Source organism: Mustelus asterias, unplaced genomic scaffold (assembly GCF_964213995.1).
Source record: "Mustelus asterias unplaced genomic scaffold, sMusAst1.hap1.1 HAP1_SCAFFOLD_1164, whole genome shotgun sequence".
Taxonomy (NCBI): Eukaryota; Metazoa; Chordata; class Chondrichthyes; order Carcharhiniformes; family Triakidae; genus Mustelus; species Mustelus asterias.
This window is the reverse complement of record NW_027591109.1, coordinates 96,039-114,771: the sequence shown is the minus strand read 5'-3', so window position 1 is coordinate 114,771 and position 18,733 is coordinate 96,039. Positions and strand designations below refer to the sequence as shown.

The 18,733-nt window shown below is 48.3% G+C and overlaps 1 protein-coding gene across 1 annotated transcript in view; it reads left to right on the top strand.

Annotated features, from left to right (window-relative positions):
* Positions 1-5,028: 5,028 nt before the first annotated feature.
* Positions 5,029-18,733, top strand: part of LOC144487959 (SWI/SNF-related matrix-associated actin-dependent regulator of chromatin subfamily A member 5-like) — a gene marked incomplete at its 5' end in the record, with an annotated part of 28,842 nt that continues 15,137 nt past the window's right edge. Inside the window, 6 exons of the mRNA XM_078206003.1 lie at positions 5,029-5,129; positions 6,895-6,995; positions 7,711-7,890; positions 8,970-9,125; positions 13,311-13,442; positions 14,364-14,430. Coding sequence (XP_078062129.1) covers positions 5,029-5,129; positions 6,895-6,995; positions 7,711-7,890; positions 8,970-9,125; positions 13,311-13,442; positions 14,364-14,430 — 737 coding nt within the window. The remainder of the gene's footprint in view (positions 5,130-6,894; positions 6,996-7,710; positions 7,891-8,969; positions 9,126-13,310; positions 13,443-14,363; positions 14,431-18,733) is intronic.

Genomic DNA, 18,733 nt, shown 5'->3' with positions numbered 1-18,733 from the left:
CTCCCTTCCTTCAACCTTCCCCTCCCCCTTCCCCCCCTTCCCCTCCACCTTCCTCCCCCATCCCCCCTCCCCTTCCTCCCCTCCTCTTCCCCCACTCCCTCCTCCCCTTCCCCCCTCCCTGCTCCCCTTCCCCTTCTCACTCCCCTTCCCCTTCTCCTTCCCCTTCCCCACCTCCCTCCTCTCCTTCCCTTCCCCTTCCCCCCTCCGCTCCCAGACCCTCCCCCCTCCGCCCCTACCCCCTCCCCTTCCCACTTCCCCTCCCGCTGCCCCCTCCACTTTGCCCCTCCCCCCTCCCCTTCGCCCCCTCCCCATCCCTCATCGCCTTACCCACTCCCCACTCCCCCCATCTCTTCCCCTTCCCCCCTCCCCTTTCCACTCACCTTCCCCCTCACCTCCCCGCTCCCCCACCACCTCCCCATCCCCCCACACACCTCCCCTCTCCCCATCCCACCACCCCCCCTCCTCGCCCCCCTCCCCCTAACCCCGCCCCCCTTTCCATTCCCCTTCTCCCCTCCCCCCTTCCCTTCTCCCCAACCCCTCCCCTACCCCCTTCCCCCCTGCCACCCTTCCCTCCTCCCGTTCCCCTCTCCCCTTCCCACCCTCCCCTTCCGCCTCCCCTTTCCCCCTCCCCCCTCTACTTCCCTCTTCCTCCTCTACTTCCCCCTCCCCCTCTCCCCTTTCCCCATCCACCCTCCCCTCCCACCCGCGCCCTCCCCTTCCCCCCTTCCCCTTCCCTCCTCCCCTGCCCCCAGCCCTTCCCCTCTCCCCATCCACTTCCCCCCTCCACTTCCCCCCTCCCCCCCTTTCCCCTCCACCCTCCCCCCTCCCCGCTGCCCCCTTCCCCCCTCCCACCTTCCCTGCCCCCTCCTCCCCTCGCCGCTCCCCTTCCTCCACCTTCCTCCCCCAACCTCCCCCTTCCTCCCCCTCCCCGTTCCTCCACCCTCCCCCCACCCCCTTCCTCCCCTTCCTCCCCCTCCCCCTTTCCTCCCCCTCCCCCTCCCCGCCCTTCCCCTCCGCCTTCCTCGCCCCGCCCCTCCCCTTCCTCCCCCCTTCTCCTGCCCCATCCTCCCCCTCCCTCCTCCCCTTCTTCCCCCTCCCCCTCCTCTTCCCCCTCCCTCCTCCCCTTCCCCTCCTCCCCTACCCCTCCTCCTCCCCCTCCCTCCTCCCCTTCCCCCCTCCCTCCTCCCCTTCGCCTCCTTCCTCCCCTTCCTTTCATCCCTCCCCTTTCCCTCCTCCCTCTCATTCCCCTCCTCCCTCCTCACGTTCCCCTCCCCCTCCGCTCCCGCTCCTCTCGCAGACCCTCCCACTCCTCACTCCGTTCCTCCCCCTCCCCTTCCCTCCTCCCCTCCCCCCCTCCCCTTCCCCCTCACCTTCACCCTCACTTTCCCCCCTCCCCCTACCACCTCCCCATCCCCCCTCCGACTCCCCTTACCCCCTTCCCCCCCATTTCCCCCTCCCCTTCCCCCCTCTCTCCTTCCCCCAACCCCGCTCTCCTTCCCCCTCCCCCACGTCCCCTTGCCTTCCCCTCCCCTGCCCCCCACCTCCCCTTCCCCATCTCCCCACTCCCCTCCCCCCCCCCGACCGCCTCCACTTCCTCCCCTCCCCCTCTCCCCTTCGCCCCCTCCCCTTCACCCCCTCCACTCCCCTTCCCCCTCACCCACTCCCATTCCCCGTTCCCTTCCCCCTCCACTCCTTCCCCCCTCCCCCTCTCCTTCCCCCTCCCCCTCTCCCCTTCCCCCCTCCACCCTCCCATTCCCCCACCTCCCCTTCCCTGCCCCCTTCTCCCCTCCTCCTCCCCTTCCCCCTCCCACTCTCCCCTTCCCCCCTCCCCCTCTCCACTATCCCCTTCCCCCTCTCCCCTTCCCCCCTCCCCCCTCCCCCTCCCCCTCCCCTCCCCTTCCCCCTCCACTTCCCCCCCGCCTCCCCCTCCCCTTCCCCGCCTCCCAACTCATCTTCCCCTCCCACTCCCCCCTCTCCCCACTGCCCCCTCCCATTCCCCCCTCCCCTTCCCCCTCCCCTCCCCTTCCCCCCTCCACTTTCACACCCGCCTCCCCCTCCCCTTCCCACCTCCCAACTCCCCCGTTCCCTCGCCCTCCCCCTCCCCCTATCTCCCTCCCCACTCCTCCCTCCCCCTCTCCCACTCCCCCTCCCCCTCCCCCTTCCCCCTCCCCCTTCCCCCTCCCACCCTCCCCCCTCCCCCCCTCCCGCCACCGCCTCCCCCTCCCCCATCCCCTCTCCCCCATGCCTCCCCCTCCCCCTCCCTCCTCCCCTTCCCACCATCCCCACCCCCTTCCACCTCCCCTTCCTACCCTCCCCCGCCCCTTCCCCCTCCCCTTCCCCCTCCCCCTCCCCCTTCCCCCTACCCTTCCCCCCTCCCCCTCCCACTCCCCTTCCCCCTTCCCCCTCCCCTTCCTACCCTCCCACGCCCCTTCCCCCTCCACTTCCCCGTCCCCCCTCCCCCTCCCCTTCCCCCTCCCCCTACCCTTCCCCCTCCCCCTCACACTCCCCTTCCCACCCTCCCCATCCCCTTCCCCCTCCCCTTCCTACCCTCCCCCGCCCCTTCCCCCTCCACCTCCCCCTTCCCCGACCCCTCCCCCCTCCCCCTCCCCTTCCCCCTCCCCCCTCCACCTCCCCTTCCCCCTCACCCCTCCCCTTCCCCCCTCACCCCTCCCCTCCCCTCCCCCCTTTTCCCCCCTCACCCCTCCCCTCCCCTCCCCCCCTTCCCCCCTCCCCGTCCCGTTCCCCCTCTCCTTCCCCTTCCCCCTCCCCTTCCCCTCCTCGACCCTCCCCTTCCCCTCCTCCCTCCTCCCCTTCCCCTCCTCCCCCGCCTTCCCCTCCTGCCAGCCTCAAGTTTGCCCCCTCCCCTTCCCCTCCTCCCCTCTCCTGTCCTCTCCTGTTCCCCGCCCTCCCCGGTCCCTCCCCCCACGACAATGTTGGATGGAACGAATCATATTTTTAATCTCTCAAAATTGAACAGGTTTTGACTTTGCTTTGGTTTTTCTGAGCAAATGGAGCAATTTTAGCACCAGGGTAGTGGCAGAAACCATTGGAATAGAGGTTATTAACTACTAAGCTATTTTAGAAATATTGTGGTAGATAAATGGCTGCTTTTACCATCAGATTTTAACCACCAAGCTTCCTCCCCTTGCCCACACATTATGTGGGTATATATAAATATATATAAATCCTTGCGAATTCTGAGAGATTTCAACTTGGAAAGTGTTCCTGGCGTTTGAAGGCCAAAGAGGCGTTAATGTTGGAGTCAAAGTAGAATGGTGGAAGTAAAGCTTTCATTCCTCCTTGAGGTTTTGGGGCCTCGGCTTTCAGTGATTTGGATATAAATCTTTACTGCTTCATCCACATTTGCAGACTAGGTTAGGAGCAACCACAAATTGGGATCATATGATGGAGTTGCAAAGAGGGGACAATCCAGTGAGTGGGCAAAGCTGTGGCAAATGTAGTTCAGTGTGGAGAAGTGTGAGGCCACCCACTTTGGAACTGAGAAAGGCAAATCTAAGTGTTTTCGACAAGACAGATTAGTTGTGGAGGAGCAAAAGAGATTTGAGTTTCCATGTATACAAATAACACGATATTACTGCGCTGTTACAAAAGATAATGGAATATGCTCAGAGGAAGATGGCATTTACCTCAAAATAGATTGGGATGAAAAAATGAGGAAGTTGTACAGAGCCTTGGCCAAACCTCAGCTGGAATACTGCCTTTGGTTCTGGGCAACGAACCTCAGGAAAGTAATATTGGTCTGGCACTGGAATGCTCTCTGGTCTCAGTGTCAGGTTATGAGATCATATGTTCCATAAATTTGGCTTTCATTCCGTTGAGTTTAGAGTATTAAAGAGTGATCGAATTGAGGTGTTTACAATGATTAGGGGATTTGATAGGGTAGATACAGAGACTAATTTCTTTTGAGGGAAATCTGGGTCAAGGGGGCACATCTTAAAATTAAAACAAAGTTAGTTAGGATTGAAAGTGATGGCTATTTCGTTCCACTTGGAGGAAAGGTCTGCCCCAAATGGCTATGGGTGTTAAATTTTCTGAATGGACTTTTTTCTTTGTTGGGTGCACTATCAAGTGATATGAAGCAACAGCAGGCATGATTTAATTGAATAAACAGATGGCTGAGGTTGCATGGCCTACACCTTTTCTCTCCCTTTTTAAAGTTGAAACAGCATCTTAGTCACCAAGTGTTAAATATCCTGCATCCGTATAACAGGCGGGGAATTCCTGTCAACCTTACATTAAAAACAGTGATGTCCTTAAATGTGTCACATCTATGATTGAAGAGTATGTTGACAACTATTGGCACAAAAGATTACACATGTGTAGTTACCAAAATAAATTAAAAAATACTAATATGCTGTGTAATCTACCACGGTCTTGGTAGAGTATTTACATAACAGTAGATTTCAAAGTTTATGTTTGGAATCAACTTTAAATTAAAATAATGGCCTTCTGCATGAATTGCAATTTTGAATCTTAGTTCAATAACATGCTGTACGTAGGGCATGGTGGCACAGTAGTTAGGGTGGCAGTGTGGCAGTGGTTAGCACTGCTGCCCCACAGCGCCAGGGACCCAGGTTCGATTCCCGGCTTGGGTCACTGTCTGTATAGAGTTTGCTCATTCTCCCCGTGTCTGCATGGGTTTCCTCCGGGTGCTCCGGTTTCATCCCGCAGTCCAAAGATTAGGGTTAGGTGAATTGGCCATGCTAAATTGCCCCTTAGTGTCAGGGGAACTAGCGAGGGTAAATGCATGGCATTATGGGGATAGGGTCTGGGTGGGATTGAGGCCGGTGCAGACTCCATGGGCCAAATGGCCTCTTTCTGCACTTTAGGATTCTATGTACTAATCTTCACCACAAAAGTGATGCACAATCCCCAAAATAATTTGTACGGTGCTGTTTATTCTGAAGTGATTGCGGATTTGAAATTGACTGCAGTAACTGCTCTTTTAAAATGGTTTGGAAAGTAAGAGTAACTCCTCGCACAAAACAATTCACTTTTAATTCTTAGCTATTGGCATCGTCGTACGGAACAGGAAGAGGATGAAGAGTTACTGTCAGAAAACAGCAAGACAACCGATGTCTGCACAAGGTTTGAAGAATCCCCATCATGTGTGTAAAGCCATTTTATTCATTATTTCATACATGAGTTAATGTAGCTCAGTTTTCACTACCTTTTCCCAATTGCTTTCACATTTTCAGTCACCATTCATCGATGTGCAGTGTTCAATTTTGTCAAAATTAGACTTGTGGGACATTTGAGACTGTTGTAATTAATCTCCAAAAACAGCACCTCCCGTTCTCCTGGTTTAATTGGCTGTGTTTATTGGCATAAGGGGTATTTTTAATGGAACAATCTACTGATGCTGAAATACACCACGGACTCACTCCAGCCTAACTTGTAACCTGACATAATATTTTCTGACTGGATACTGTCGATATTGAGTATTTTGAGGTTAAATTCAGCATGAATAAAATGCAGGGTAAAGCTGAAAGATTTCCCTCATGCCAGTGTGACATGTGTTTCATATATCAGCCTTTCACCTTGCTCTTTGTTTTGTTCAGCTTTGCCCTCTCAACCAGTGCTCACAAATAACTGAGTTGAAACTGCTCCAACTTATTTTTCATGGGGTCCTAGCAGCCATTTTAACATGTTAGTGTGCGCCACATGAAAAGGAACCATCTGTTTTCATGAGGAATAATTGGATTATCATACAGATTGCGTCCATGTAACATGCTGTCCTTTTGGTGTTGAGAATCATGTATAATCGCTTCCTTACCATATGAAATGGTGAGCTGAATGATCTGTTCTCCCAAATGGCATTTCCCCAATCAAAGAACGAAGGAATGAACAGCACAAGACAGGCCCTCCAGCCCTCCCAGCCTGTGCCAATCATGATGCCCTTACTAAAATAAAGAAAGAACCTTCTGTCCTTATTTGTGTCTGTATCCCTCTATTCGCTCCCTATTCATTTACCCGTTGAGATGCCTCTTAAATGTTGTTAATGTGCCTGCTACCCCCACCTCCCCTGGTAGTGCATTCCAGGCACCCACCACTCTGTGAAAAACTTCCCCCACACATCTCCCTCAAATTTTATCCCTCTCACTTGAACCTGCGCCCCCTTGTAATTAACAGTTCCACCCTTGGAAAAAAGCTTCTGACTATCCACACTGCTTATGCCTCTCATCATTGTGTCCACCTCTATCAGGTCTGTCTTCAGCCTCTGTCTTTCCAATGAAAACAATCCTAGTTTATTCAACCTCTCCTCGTAGCCAACGCCCTTGAGACCAGGCAACATCCTGGTGAACCCTCTTTGCACTCTCTCCAAAGCTTCCACGTCCTTCTGGTAGTGTGATGACCAGAACTGCACGCAAAGCTCCAAATACTCATAACATATTCAAAATCCCCGTAATGTCCATGCAATGATTTCTTACAAAGCAGTCAAAGCCCAGTAAACTGGTTCCTCACCATCATTCCTTCTCTCTGCCCTCCCAATCTTCCTCATACTTGCCTTAGTGAAGTTTAGGTGCTCGGTTTAACAGTTTATGTTTCTGTCTATACTTTGGCCTTGTTTTATTGGTCAATTTAACTGCTATAGAATGGCAGTGGTCGTGGTGAAAATCACCACCTTTGTTTTGGAGCCTGCGTCTGAACGCTGACATTCTTTATGCAAACATTGAGACCCTAATACCAAATGGATTGTACTGCTTGCTTTTTGTTGCCTCAAGCTATCATGGTGCTTTCAGTTCAGTGGTTCCTGAAACAGTAATACTTTTCCTTTTGGTCATGGCATTGATTTCATTTCCCCTTGAGTTGTATTCTGTGCAGACTCTTGCAACGTTTGAAGGCTCTAAATGTTTGGGGTCGCTTCCACAGATGTAAAAGGAGGGAAACTCCGCGACTATCCGATCCGTGGACTGAATTGGCTGATTTATTTATCTGAGAATGGCATTAATGGTATCCTGGCAGATGAAACGGTATGAATACACCTTGATTGTCGCCATAACAATTGTTTGGTGTTGGTATGTGAGATGTTGAGTTTAAAGGATTTAATAAGATAAATGGCTCTGTAGTGTACTGGTTATCACGTTCGCCTAACGTGAAAGGTTCCCGGTTCAAAACGGGGCAAAGCATTCATTATATGTATTCAAGAGGCGGATAGGTAAAGCACTTGGGTTGAATGGGATCAAAGGTTATTGGGGGGGGGGGGAGCAGGATGAGGCTATTGAGTCGGATGATCCGCCATGATCGTAATCAATGGTGGAGCAGGCTCGAAGGGCCAAATGGCCTCCACCTGCTCCTATCTTCGATGTTTCGAAATAGGGAACAAGTATCTTCTCCCGGATGTTCGAGGGTGTACCATTCAAAGATTAGCGAAAACCTGGAACGTTTGTTTTCTCCTCCTTCCTGACAAAACCTAGCTTTTTATTTTATAAAACACTTGAGACATGGTTAGTCTGGACATGTCAAAACTGAGACGAAGGTTTTTGATGGATTAGTGTGAAGGGAAATGTAATCAAGGCAGATAAATGGAGTTACGATGTAGATAAGCTATGATCTAATTAAATTGCAGAACAAACTTGATGGGCCGAATGGTTTCTTCCAGTACATTTCAGAAATGCTTTAGGAAAACACTGATGAAAAAACAGTCTTTGATTCTCAGAGAATTAATTGTTTTCCTTTGTTTAACAGGGTCTCGGGAAGACTTTGCAAACTATTGCTCTTCTTGGGTGTATGAAACATTGTAGAAACATTCCTGGACCTCACATTGTTCTAGTCCCCAAGTTTACGCTGCACAAGTGGATGCTTGAGTTCAAAAGATGGATATCGACTCTTCGAACTATTTGTTTAATAGGTGACAAGGATCAAAGGGTAAGAACTGTGTTTTATGTTCCCAAAAATACTGTTGGAAAATACAGCTGATGCATGGAGTTTAATTTGAAAATGCATTGCACGTTGTGGAAGTAATCCGTGCAGTGCTTGTTGGATCTCCTGCCACATGTTGGCCGACTCCAGTGGGAAAGTACAACTACCCTTGCTGCCCCAGCATCGGAACAAGAAAAAACAGTCCAGGGCTGGAACATCTTGAAGTGGTGGCACAGTGGTTAGCACTGCTGCCTCACAGCAAGAGTTTTAACAACACCAGGTTAAAGTCCAACAGGTTTATTTGGTAGCAAATGCCTTTCGCTTTCGGAGCGCTGCTCCTTCATCAGAAGTCTCACAGTCCAAAGAAGTGCAGGTTAGGTTGATTGGCCATGCTAAATTAACCCTAGTGTCAGGGGGGCTTAAATGGATAAATATGTGGAGTTATGGGAATAGGGCCTGGTTGGGATTGTGGTCAGTGCAGACTCGATGGGCCGAGTGGCCTCCTTCTGCACTGTAGGGATTCTATTCTATTCTATTCTATTCTAACTAATACAGTCCCATAGATCCTGCAGTTAAAATTCTGCATCTATAAGCCACAAGATTCCGATGGACTGAGTCCGCTCCAGTAATAGGAGATCTTCTGGACTACAGAGAGGGAGAGCTGGAGAAAGATCGAGGAGGCCATGAAATAGAAGGAAAGGGAGAGAGGGGGTGAGAGAAAGACAGAGCGAGCTCCAGACAGAGAGGGATTCTATGGTTTGGAGAATAGGGCCTGGGTGGGATTGTGGTCGGTGCAGACTCAATGGGACGAATGGCCTCTTCCTGCACTGTAGGGATTCTATTGTTTGGAGAATGGCCAAGAGCCAATTGCCCTTTGGCCGCTCTCCACCTTTGCCTGTCCTGCCCTTGACGCTGCTCACTGCTGGCGGGGCTGGAAAATCCCAACATCAGTATTTTATTCAGCTAAATTTGTCTGATTAATGCCTGTGATCAGATCTGTTTCTGCTGCATCCCAATTGTATTCTAGAAAAATAACTTTCTGGTGTTTGGAAAACTGAAATGTAACCCACTTCTTACTTTATCAGGCAGCTTTCATCAGAGATGTCCTCCTTCCTGGAGAGTGGGATGTCTGTGTGACGTCGTGTGAAATGCTCATCAGAGAGAAATCTGTTTTCAAAATATTTAATTGGCGATATCTGGTTATAGATGAAGCCGAGAGCATCAAAAATGGGAAATCCAAGGTAACTGTGTTTTCCCTTCATTTTCTCTGCTCTCTTCCCCATCCCGTCCATTACCACCAGAGTTAATGGCTACCATTGTAGTGAATGCTACATTTTCTGCCTCATCGTCAGGTGAATTGGGGAGAAACGCAGGCTTGATTTGTAGCATGGGGGCATGAGCAGGGGGCGACATGGTAGCTCGGTGGTTCGCACTGCTGCCTCACAGCGCCAGCGACCCAGGTTCGATTCCCAGCTTGGGTCATCGTCTGTGTGGAGTTTACACGTTCTCCCCGTGTTTGCGTGGGTTTCCTCCGGGTGCTCCGGTTTCCTACCACGGTCCAAAAAAATTGCTGGTTACGTGCGTTGGCCGTGCTAAATTCTCAGTGGACCGAAGTGTGGCGACTAGGGGATTTTCAGAGTAACTTCATTGCAGTGTTAATGTAAGCCTACTTGTGCCACTAATAAATAAACTTTAAAACTTTGTAAACCATGTGTCACATTCTCGGTTATATATCATGGAGTGAGGTTATTTTTGAGCAAGGTGCAGTTATGTGTGGGACCAGACAGAAAATGAGGCACAGAAGTTTGCTGCACACTGTTCCCCTGGAGAGGGGAATGCAAAGACGGGGTAAGACGGAGTGGCAAAGAACAGTAAAACAGAATTCAGTGTGGATGGAAGTGACTGTTCTCTGGTGAATGAGATAACGAAGGACAGGAAGATTGGAACAAAAGGTTGGAGCGAAATCCAGGAATAGAGATTTTGAAATGCAGGAAAATGATACATTTTGAGTACGAATGGTTAATATAATTGTTATTTGCTGCTTTCACTGTTCCTTCGCACTTCCATCAAAGCTTTAAGAGCTAAATTAAAAGGGTTATTTATTGTCACAGATGGAATGCGAATCTTGAGGAAAAGAGCGCTTTAATCTCACAATCCAATGCATAGAACATAGAACAGTACAGCACAGAACAGGCCCTTCGGCCCACGATGTTGTGCCGAACTTTATCTGAAACCAAGATCAAGCTATCCCACTCCCTATCATCCTGGTGTGCTCCATGTGCCTATCCAATAACCGCTTAAATGTTCCTAAAGTGTCTGACTCCACTATCACTGCAGGCAGTCCATTCCACACCCCAACCACTCTCTGCGTAAAGAACCTACCTCTGATATCCTTCCTGTATCTCCCACCATGAACCCTATAGTTATGCCCCCTTGTAATAGCTCCATCCACCCGAGGAAATAGTCTTTGAATGTTCACTCTATCTATCCCCTTCATCATTTTATAAACCTCTATTAAGTCTCCCCTCAGCCTCCTCCGCTCCAGAGAGAACAGCCCTAGCTCCCGCAACCTTTCCTCATAAGACCTACCCTCCAAACCAGGCAGCATCCTGGTAAATCTCCTCTGCACTCTTTCCAGCGCTTCCACATCCTTCTTATAGTGAGGTGACCAGAACTGCACACAATATTCCAAATGTGGTCTCACCAAGGTCCTGTACAGTTGCAGCATAACCCCATGGCTCTTAAACTCCAACCCCCTGTTAATAAAAGCTAACACACTATAGGCCTTCTTCACAGCTCTATCCACTTGAGTGGCAACCTTTAGAGATCTGTGGATATGAACCCCAAGATCTCTCTGTTCCTCCACAGTCTTCAGAACCCTACCTTTGACCCTGTAATCCACATTTAAATTAGTCCTCCCAAAATGAATCACCTCACATTTATCAGGGTTGAACTCCATTTGCCATTTTTCAGTCCAGCTTTGCATCCTATCTATGTCTCTTTGCAGCCTACAACAGCCCTCCACCTCATCCACTACTCCACCAATCTTGGTGTCATCAGCAAATTTACTGATCCACCCTTCAGCCCCCTCCTCTAAGTCATTAATAAAAATCACAAAGAGCAGAGGACCAAGCACTGATCCCTGCGGCACTCCGCTAGCAACCTGCCTCCAGTCCGAAAATTTTCCCTCGACCACCACCCTTTGTCTTCGATCAGACAGCCAGTTACCTATCCAATCGGCCAACTTTCCCTCTATCCCACACCTCCTCACTTTCATCATAAGCCGACCATGGGGGACCTTATCAAACGCTTTACTAAAATCCATGTATTTGACATCAACTGCCCTACCTTCATCAACACACTTAGTTACCTCCTCAAAAAATTCGATCAAATTTGTGAGGCACGACATGCCCTTCACGAATCCGTGCTGACTATTCTGGATTAATCCGCATCTTTCTAAATGGTCGTAAATCCCATCTCTATGGACCTTTTCCATCAATTTACCAACCACTGAAGTAAGACTAACCGGTCTATAATTACCAGGGTCATTTCTATTCCCTTTCTTAAACAGAGGAACAACATTCGCCATTCTCCAGTCCTCTGGCACCATCCCCGTGGACAGCGAGGACCCAAAGATCAAAGCCAAAGGCTCTGCAATCTCATCCCTTGCCTCCCAAAGAATCCTAGGATACATCTCATCAGGCCCAGGGGACTTATCGACCTTCAGTTTATTCAAAACTGCCAGGACATCCTCCCTCCGAACATCTATTTCCTCCAGCCTATTAGCCTGTAACACCTTCTCTTCCTCAAAACGATGGCCCCTCTCCTTGGTGAACACTGAAGAAAAGTATTCATTCATCACCTCGCCTATCTCTACTGACTCCATACACAAGTTCCCACTACTGTTCTTGACCGGCCCTAACCTCACCCTGGTCATTCTTTTATTCCTCACATAAGAGTAAAAATCCTTGGGGTTTTCCTTGATCCGACCCGCCAAAGACTTCACGTGTCCCCTCCTAGCTTTCCTAAGCCCCTTTTTCAGCTCATTCCTTGCTAACTTGTAACCCTCAATCGAGCCATCTGAACCTTGTTTCCTCATCCCTACATAAGCTTCCCTCTTCCTTTTCACAAGATATTCCACCTCTTTTGTGAACCATGGTTCCCTCACTCGGCCATTTCCTCCCTGCCTGACAGGAACATACCTATCAAGGACATCCAGTATTTGTTCCTTGAAAAAGTTCCACTTTTCATTAGTTCCTTTCCCTGACAGTTTCTGTTCCCAATTTATGCCCCCTAATTCTTGCCTAATCGCATCATAATTACCTCTCCCCCAATTGTAAACCTTGCCCTGCCGTACGGCCCTATCCCTCTCCATTGCAATAACAAAAGACACCGAATTGTGGTCACTATCTCCAAAGTGCTCTCCCACAACCAAATCTAACACTTGGCCCGGTTCAATGCAGACAATCATTTTTTAAGTTAAAGTTTATCAGTGTCACAAGTAGGCTTACATTAACACTGTAATGAAGCTACTGTGAAAATCCCCTGGTCGCCACACTGTGGCGCCTGTTCGGGTTACACTGAGGGAGAATTTAGCACAGCCAATGCACCCTAACCAGCATGTCTTTCGGACTGTGGGAGGAAACCGGAGCACCCGGAGGAAACCCACACAGACATGGGGAGAACATGCGGACTCCACACAGTTACCCAAGCCGGAAATCAAACACTGGTCCCTGTTGCTGTGAGGCAGCAGTGCGAACCGCTGTGCCATATTCAACCAAATTACTCCAGGGGTTCAGAAACTTCTGGTAAAGTTATTGCACCATCAATTATTGAGGCTCGATAGTTAACCTCTGGGTTTTAACACTAGTGGAAGAGTGGAGTGGAAATATTTGAATTGAAAATCAAAGATCAGATCTGTTTATTCAGACCGTAGAGTGCTCTTGTTTTAAAAGCTTTTTAACCAGCTGTCCCTTCCACAACCATTGCTTTTTAACCAGCTGTCCCTTCCACAACCATTGCTTTTTAACCAGCTGTCCCTTCCACAACCATTGCTTTTTAACCAGCTGTCCCTTCCACAACCATTGCTTTTTAACCAGCTGCTCCTTCCACAACCATTGCTTCGATTTGAAAGAAATGCCATTCAATTGTGGACGGCTCTGGAAGTTTCCATATTCCCGTCTGGCAAGTTATAGATAACCGTTTGTAATCTTCATGTTCTATTACTACACTTGCTTTTTGCTTCCTAATGCAAAGCATTTGGTGCCACTATATCTGAATTAATTGGAGAAATGACAGACACGAATAAACACCTAAAAGATCAGCGAACTTTTAAATGCAGTCTGAATCTACAGTTGTGCCAGCAGTATGATTCGAACTTGTACCCAGTTTGTACAGTCATGTTTTTAAATCTGCTAAATTTACAGCACTCTGAAATAGTGAGAGAATTCAAAACAACAAATGGATTATTGCTCACGGGTTCACCACTTCAGAACAACCTACACGAACTCTGGGCTCTGCTCAACTTCCTCCTCCTGGATGTCTTCAATTCGTCTGCAGTAAGTAATGAGAAAAGCAGCTTGACAGTGACAGTACCGTTTGTCTAAGGTTCAATTACAGTGTTTCAACCTATTTCTTTTTGGAAGGCATGAGAGAATGCTGCAAAGTTGTGTCTTTTTCATTTTTGAAGCGAGTGTCGGGGAAGCTGTCCAACTTGCTGGAGGGTGTTGTGTGACACCATTGTTCCTTGCATTGGGAGCAGCCAGGGAGTTAAATGGCCGCAGTCTGTGTATTAATTCGTCCACCTGCTCACATTTTGTGAGCACTATATTCACCATATGTGTGCCGATGCAGAGTCCAATTGTTGATGTCTGCTCCTCTAACCCTTCAAACTGCTATTGACCATTCCTGATGCTCAGTGTCACATCTGCCTTACACTGCGAAGCGGATTTAACATGCTTGATGTTTCCTTGAGCAAAACTGTCACCTTGTGTCACAATTCTAAACTTACATTAAAAGCTTGCTGGGGTGAGAGCTTACTTTATCCATATCTATCTCAATCCACAAATTAGCTATCAGAAGTATTTTAGTATTTCTTTTTTTTTTGTTAAAGTAAGAAAAGCTATGTTTCTAACTGAATGCCTAACTGCCCATTCTTCCTGTGTGGGTGTCCTGTAGCTTGTTACAGAGATGGGAGTAGGTGGTCCAAGGGAAAAAATGATTTTTTTCCATGTTCAATTGCTCACCTGCCGACCAGCTGAAACTGATTTGCAATTGTTATGAGCAGCTGGGCATCTGTTTTATGATATCATTTGTGAACGATCTAATTTGGATGCTACCTTTTTAAATTGCCATTCTTGTTCTTCTAGTGATAAACAATGTAATAATTGAAACCATTGGATGAGGCGTTGATGGAAGGAACACAATATGCTAAAACGTTTGGGGTTGGCATGACTAGAGCCACTTGTTGTTCTTTGCAGGACTTTGATTCTTGGTTTGACACAAACAACTGCTTCGGGGACCAGAAGCTGGCTGAGCGATTGCACATGGGAAGCTTCTTATCTTATCTGTATTCTGATGCTGGGACGTCATTAAAATGCAAAGTTATTTTGGGCCCATCGCCCTCAGAAATATTATTCACAAAGTTGTATATTTGTGTGATGAAGTGATGTGCCTTGAGAGTGTTTGGGGCTAATTTGAAGAAGCAGCAAGGTTTCTTTTCTTCATTTACTGGGTGTGGATGTCGTTGACTAGACCAGCATTTATTGGCCATCCCATGTTGCCCTTCAGAAGGTGGTGGTGAGCTGCCTTCTTGAACCACTGCAGTGCCTGAAGTTCTAGGTACATCCACAGTGCTGTTAGGGAAGGAGTTCCAGGTTTTTTGACCCAATGACGGTGAACAAGCAGCGATATGTTTCCAAAGTCAGGATGATGAGTGACTTGGAGGGAAACCTCCAGGTGGTGGTGCCCCCAGGTACCTGCTGCTCTTGTCCTTCTAGGTGGCAGTGGCTGAGAGTTTGGAAGGTGCTGCCTAAGGAACCCTGGTGAATTCCTGCAGTGCATCGTGTAGATGGTACACACGGCTGTCACTGTTCATCGGTGGTGGAGGGAGTTTGTGGAAGGGGCAGCAATCAAGTGGGCTGCTTTGTCTTGGATGGTGTTGAACTTCATGACTGTTGTTGGAGCTGCACTCATCCAGGCAAATGGAGAGTATCCATCACACCCCTGACTTATGCTTTGTATCTGGTGGAGAAGCTTTGGGGAATAAGGAGGCGAGTTACTCACCGCAGGATTCCTGGCCTTTGACTTGCCCTGGTAGATTTAGAACTGTTAATTCATTGATTAAAAATGTGATGGCAAAAACTGAGGATCTATATTCTACTAACTCTTTATCCCGAGCAGTGTTAAATTTTGAGTTACTGCGTGTGAATTACAAATTAATTTGACTTTTATGAAGTGATAAAGAACATAAGAACATAAGAAATAGGAGCAGGAGTAGGCCATCTAGCCCCTCGAGCCTGCCCCGCCATTCAAGAAGATCATGGCTGATCTGAAGTGGATCAGTTCCACTTACCCACCTGTTCCCCATAACCCCTAATTCCCTTACCGATCAGGAATCCATCTATCCGTGATTTAAACATATTCAACGAGGTAGCCTCCACCACTTCAGTGGGCAAAGAATTCCAGAGATTCACCACCCTCTGAGAGAAGAAGTTCCTCCTCAACTCTGTCCGAAACTGACCCCCCTTTATTTTGAGGCTGTGCCCTCTCGTTCGAGCTTCCTTTCGAAGTGGAAAGAATCTCTCCACCTCTACCCTATCCAGCCCCTTCATTATCTTTTAGGTCTCTGTAACATCCCCCCTCAGCCTTCTAAATTCCAAATAATACAAACCCAATCTGCTCAGTCTCTCCTCATAATCAACACCCCTCATCTCTGGTATCAACCTGGTGAACCTTCTCTGCACTCCCTCCAAGGCCAATATATCCTTCCGCAAATAAGGGGACCAATACTGCACACAGTATTCCAGCTGCGGCCTCACCAATGCCCTGTACAGATGCAGCAAGAGATCTCTGCTTTTATATTCTATCCCCTTGCGGTATAGGCCAACATCCCATTTGCCTTCTTGATCACCTGTTGCAACTGCAGAGTGGGTTTTTGCGTCTCATGCACAAGGGCCCCCAGGTCCCTTTGCACAGTAGCAAGTTGGAATTTCTTTCCATTTAGATAATCAATTTGCTATTATTTCCTCCAAAGTGAATAACCTCGCATTTGTCAACGTTATACTCCATCTGCCAGATCCTCACCCACTAACTCAGCCTGTCCAAATCTCTCTGCAGACCTTCTATGCCCTCCACACGATACGCTTTTCCATTTATCTTTGTGTCGTCAGCAAACTTTGTTACCCTACACTCAGTCCCCTCCTCCAGATCGTCTATATAAATGGTAAATAGTTGAGGCCCCAGTACCGATCCCTGCGGCACGCCACTAGTTACCATCCGCCAACCAGAAAAGTACCCACTTATTCTGACGCTCTGCTTCCTGTCGGATATCCAATCCCCAATCCACGTGAACACCCTACCCACAACTCCGTGTGACCCAAGCTTCTGCAGCAACCTTTTGTGAGGCACCTTATCAAACGCCTTTTGGAAATCCAAAAACACCGCATCCACCGGTTCCCCTCCGTCAACCGCACCAGTCACATCTTCATAAAAATCCAACAAGTTCGTCAAGCACGACTTTCCCCTCATGAATCCATGCTGCGTCTGCTTAATCGAACCATTCTTATCCAGATGGCCTGCTATTTCTTCCTTAATGATGGATTCCAGCATTTTCTAGTTCCACCACTTCTTGCAGACATGACTTACCTGCGATCCACTGGAAACTAAAAGGTCTGAAAATTGATAAATCTCCGGGCCCAGATGGGCTACATCCTAGAGTTCTAAAGGAGATAGCTGAAGAAATAGTGGAGGCGTTAGTTATGATCTTTCAAAAGTCACTGGAGTCAGGGAAAGTCCCAGAGGATTGGAAAATCGCTGTTGTAACCCCACTGTTCAAGAAGGGAACAAGAAAAAAGATGGAAAATTATAGGCCAATTAGCCTAACCTCAGTTGTTGGCAAAATTCTAGAATCCATCGTTAAGGATGAGATTTCTAAATTCTTGGAAGTGCAGGGTCGGATTAAGACAAGTCAGCATGGATTTAGTAAGGGGAGGTCGTGCCTGACAAACCTGTTAGAGTTCTTTGAAGAGATAACAAATAGGTTAGACCAAGGAGAGCCAATGGATGTTATCTATCTTGACTTCCAAAAGGCCTTTGACAAGGTGCCTCACGGGAGACTGCTGAGTAAAATAAGGGCCCATGGTATTCGAGGCAAGGTACTAACATGGATTGACGATTGGCTGTCAGACAGAAGGCAGAGAGTTGGGATAAAAGGTTCTTTCTCAGAATGGCAACCGGTGACAAGTGGTGTCCCGCAGGGTTCAGTGTTGGGGCCACAGCTGTTCTCTTTATATATTAACGATCTAGATGACGGGACTGGGAGCATTCTGGCCAAGTTTGCCGATGATACAAAGATAGGTGGAGGGGCAGGTAGTATTGAGGAGGTGGGGAGGCTGCAGAAAGATTTAGACAGTTTAGGAGAGTGGTCCAAGAAGTGGCTGATGAAATTCAACGTGGGCAAGTGCGAGGTTGTACACTTTGGAAAAAAGAATAGAGGCATGGACTATTTTCTAAACGGTGACAAAATTCATAATGCTAAAGTGCAAAGGGACTTGGGAGTCCTAGTCCAGGATTCTCTAAAGGTAAACTTGCAGGTTGAGTCCGTAATTAAGAAAGCAAATGTAATGTTGTCATTTATCTCAAGAGGCTTGGAATACAAAAGCAGGGATGTACTTCTGAGGCTTTATAAAGCACTGGTTAGGCCCCATTTGGAGTACTGTGAGCAATTTTGGGCCCCACACCTCAGGAAGGACATACTGGCACTGGAGCGGGTCCAGCGGAGATTCACACGGATGATCCCAGGAATGGTAGGCCTGACATACGATGAACGTCTGAGGATCGTGGGATTATATTCATTGGAGTTTAGGAGGTTGAGGGGAGATCTGATAGAAACTTACAAGATAATGAACGGCTTAGATAGGATGGACGTAGGGAAGTTGTTTCCATTAACAGGGGAGACTAGGACGCGGGGGCACAGCCTTAGAATAAAAGGGAGTCACTTTAGAACAGAGATGAGGGGAAATTTCTTCAGCCAGAGAGTGGTGGGTCTGTGGAATTCATTGCCACAGAGGGCTGTGGAGGCCGAGACGTTGAGCGTCTTCAAGACAGAAATTGATAAATTCTTGATTTCTCGAGGAATTAAGGGCTATGGGGAGAGAGCGGGTAAATGGAGTTGAAATCAACCATGATTGAATGGTGGAGTGGACTCGATGGGCCGAATGGCCTTACTTCCGCTCCTATGTCTTATGGTCTTATGGTCTTATGGAATTAAGTGGTGGCGCTATTCGTGTAACGAGAATAGTTTCTGCCCAGTCCAGCTGCATCCCACTTAGAATGGATTAGAAATGTTAAAGGGCACAAAGCTAAATGAACATTTACCAGGTGTTCTTGCATTCAGTAAATAGTGCCTGAAGTAAACATGGCATTTAAGGTTCAGTAATAGGCAACTTAGAAATTGATGAGACGAATAGATAATTATTGCCTTTCAGTCGATGGAGGCAACTACCACAGCTGTTTTTAATTAGGGTGGACATTTTAGCCAGATCTGAATAATTTGAATCACTTCAGATATTACATAATATGGTGAAGGGGTAGAGATTTCTTCCGCTTCATTTACTCTCAATTATTTTTT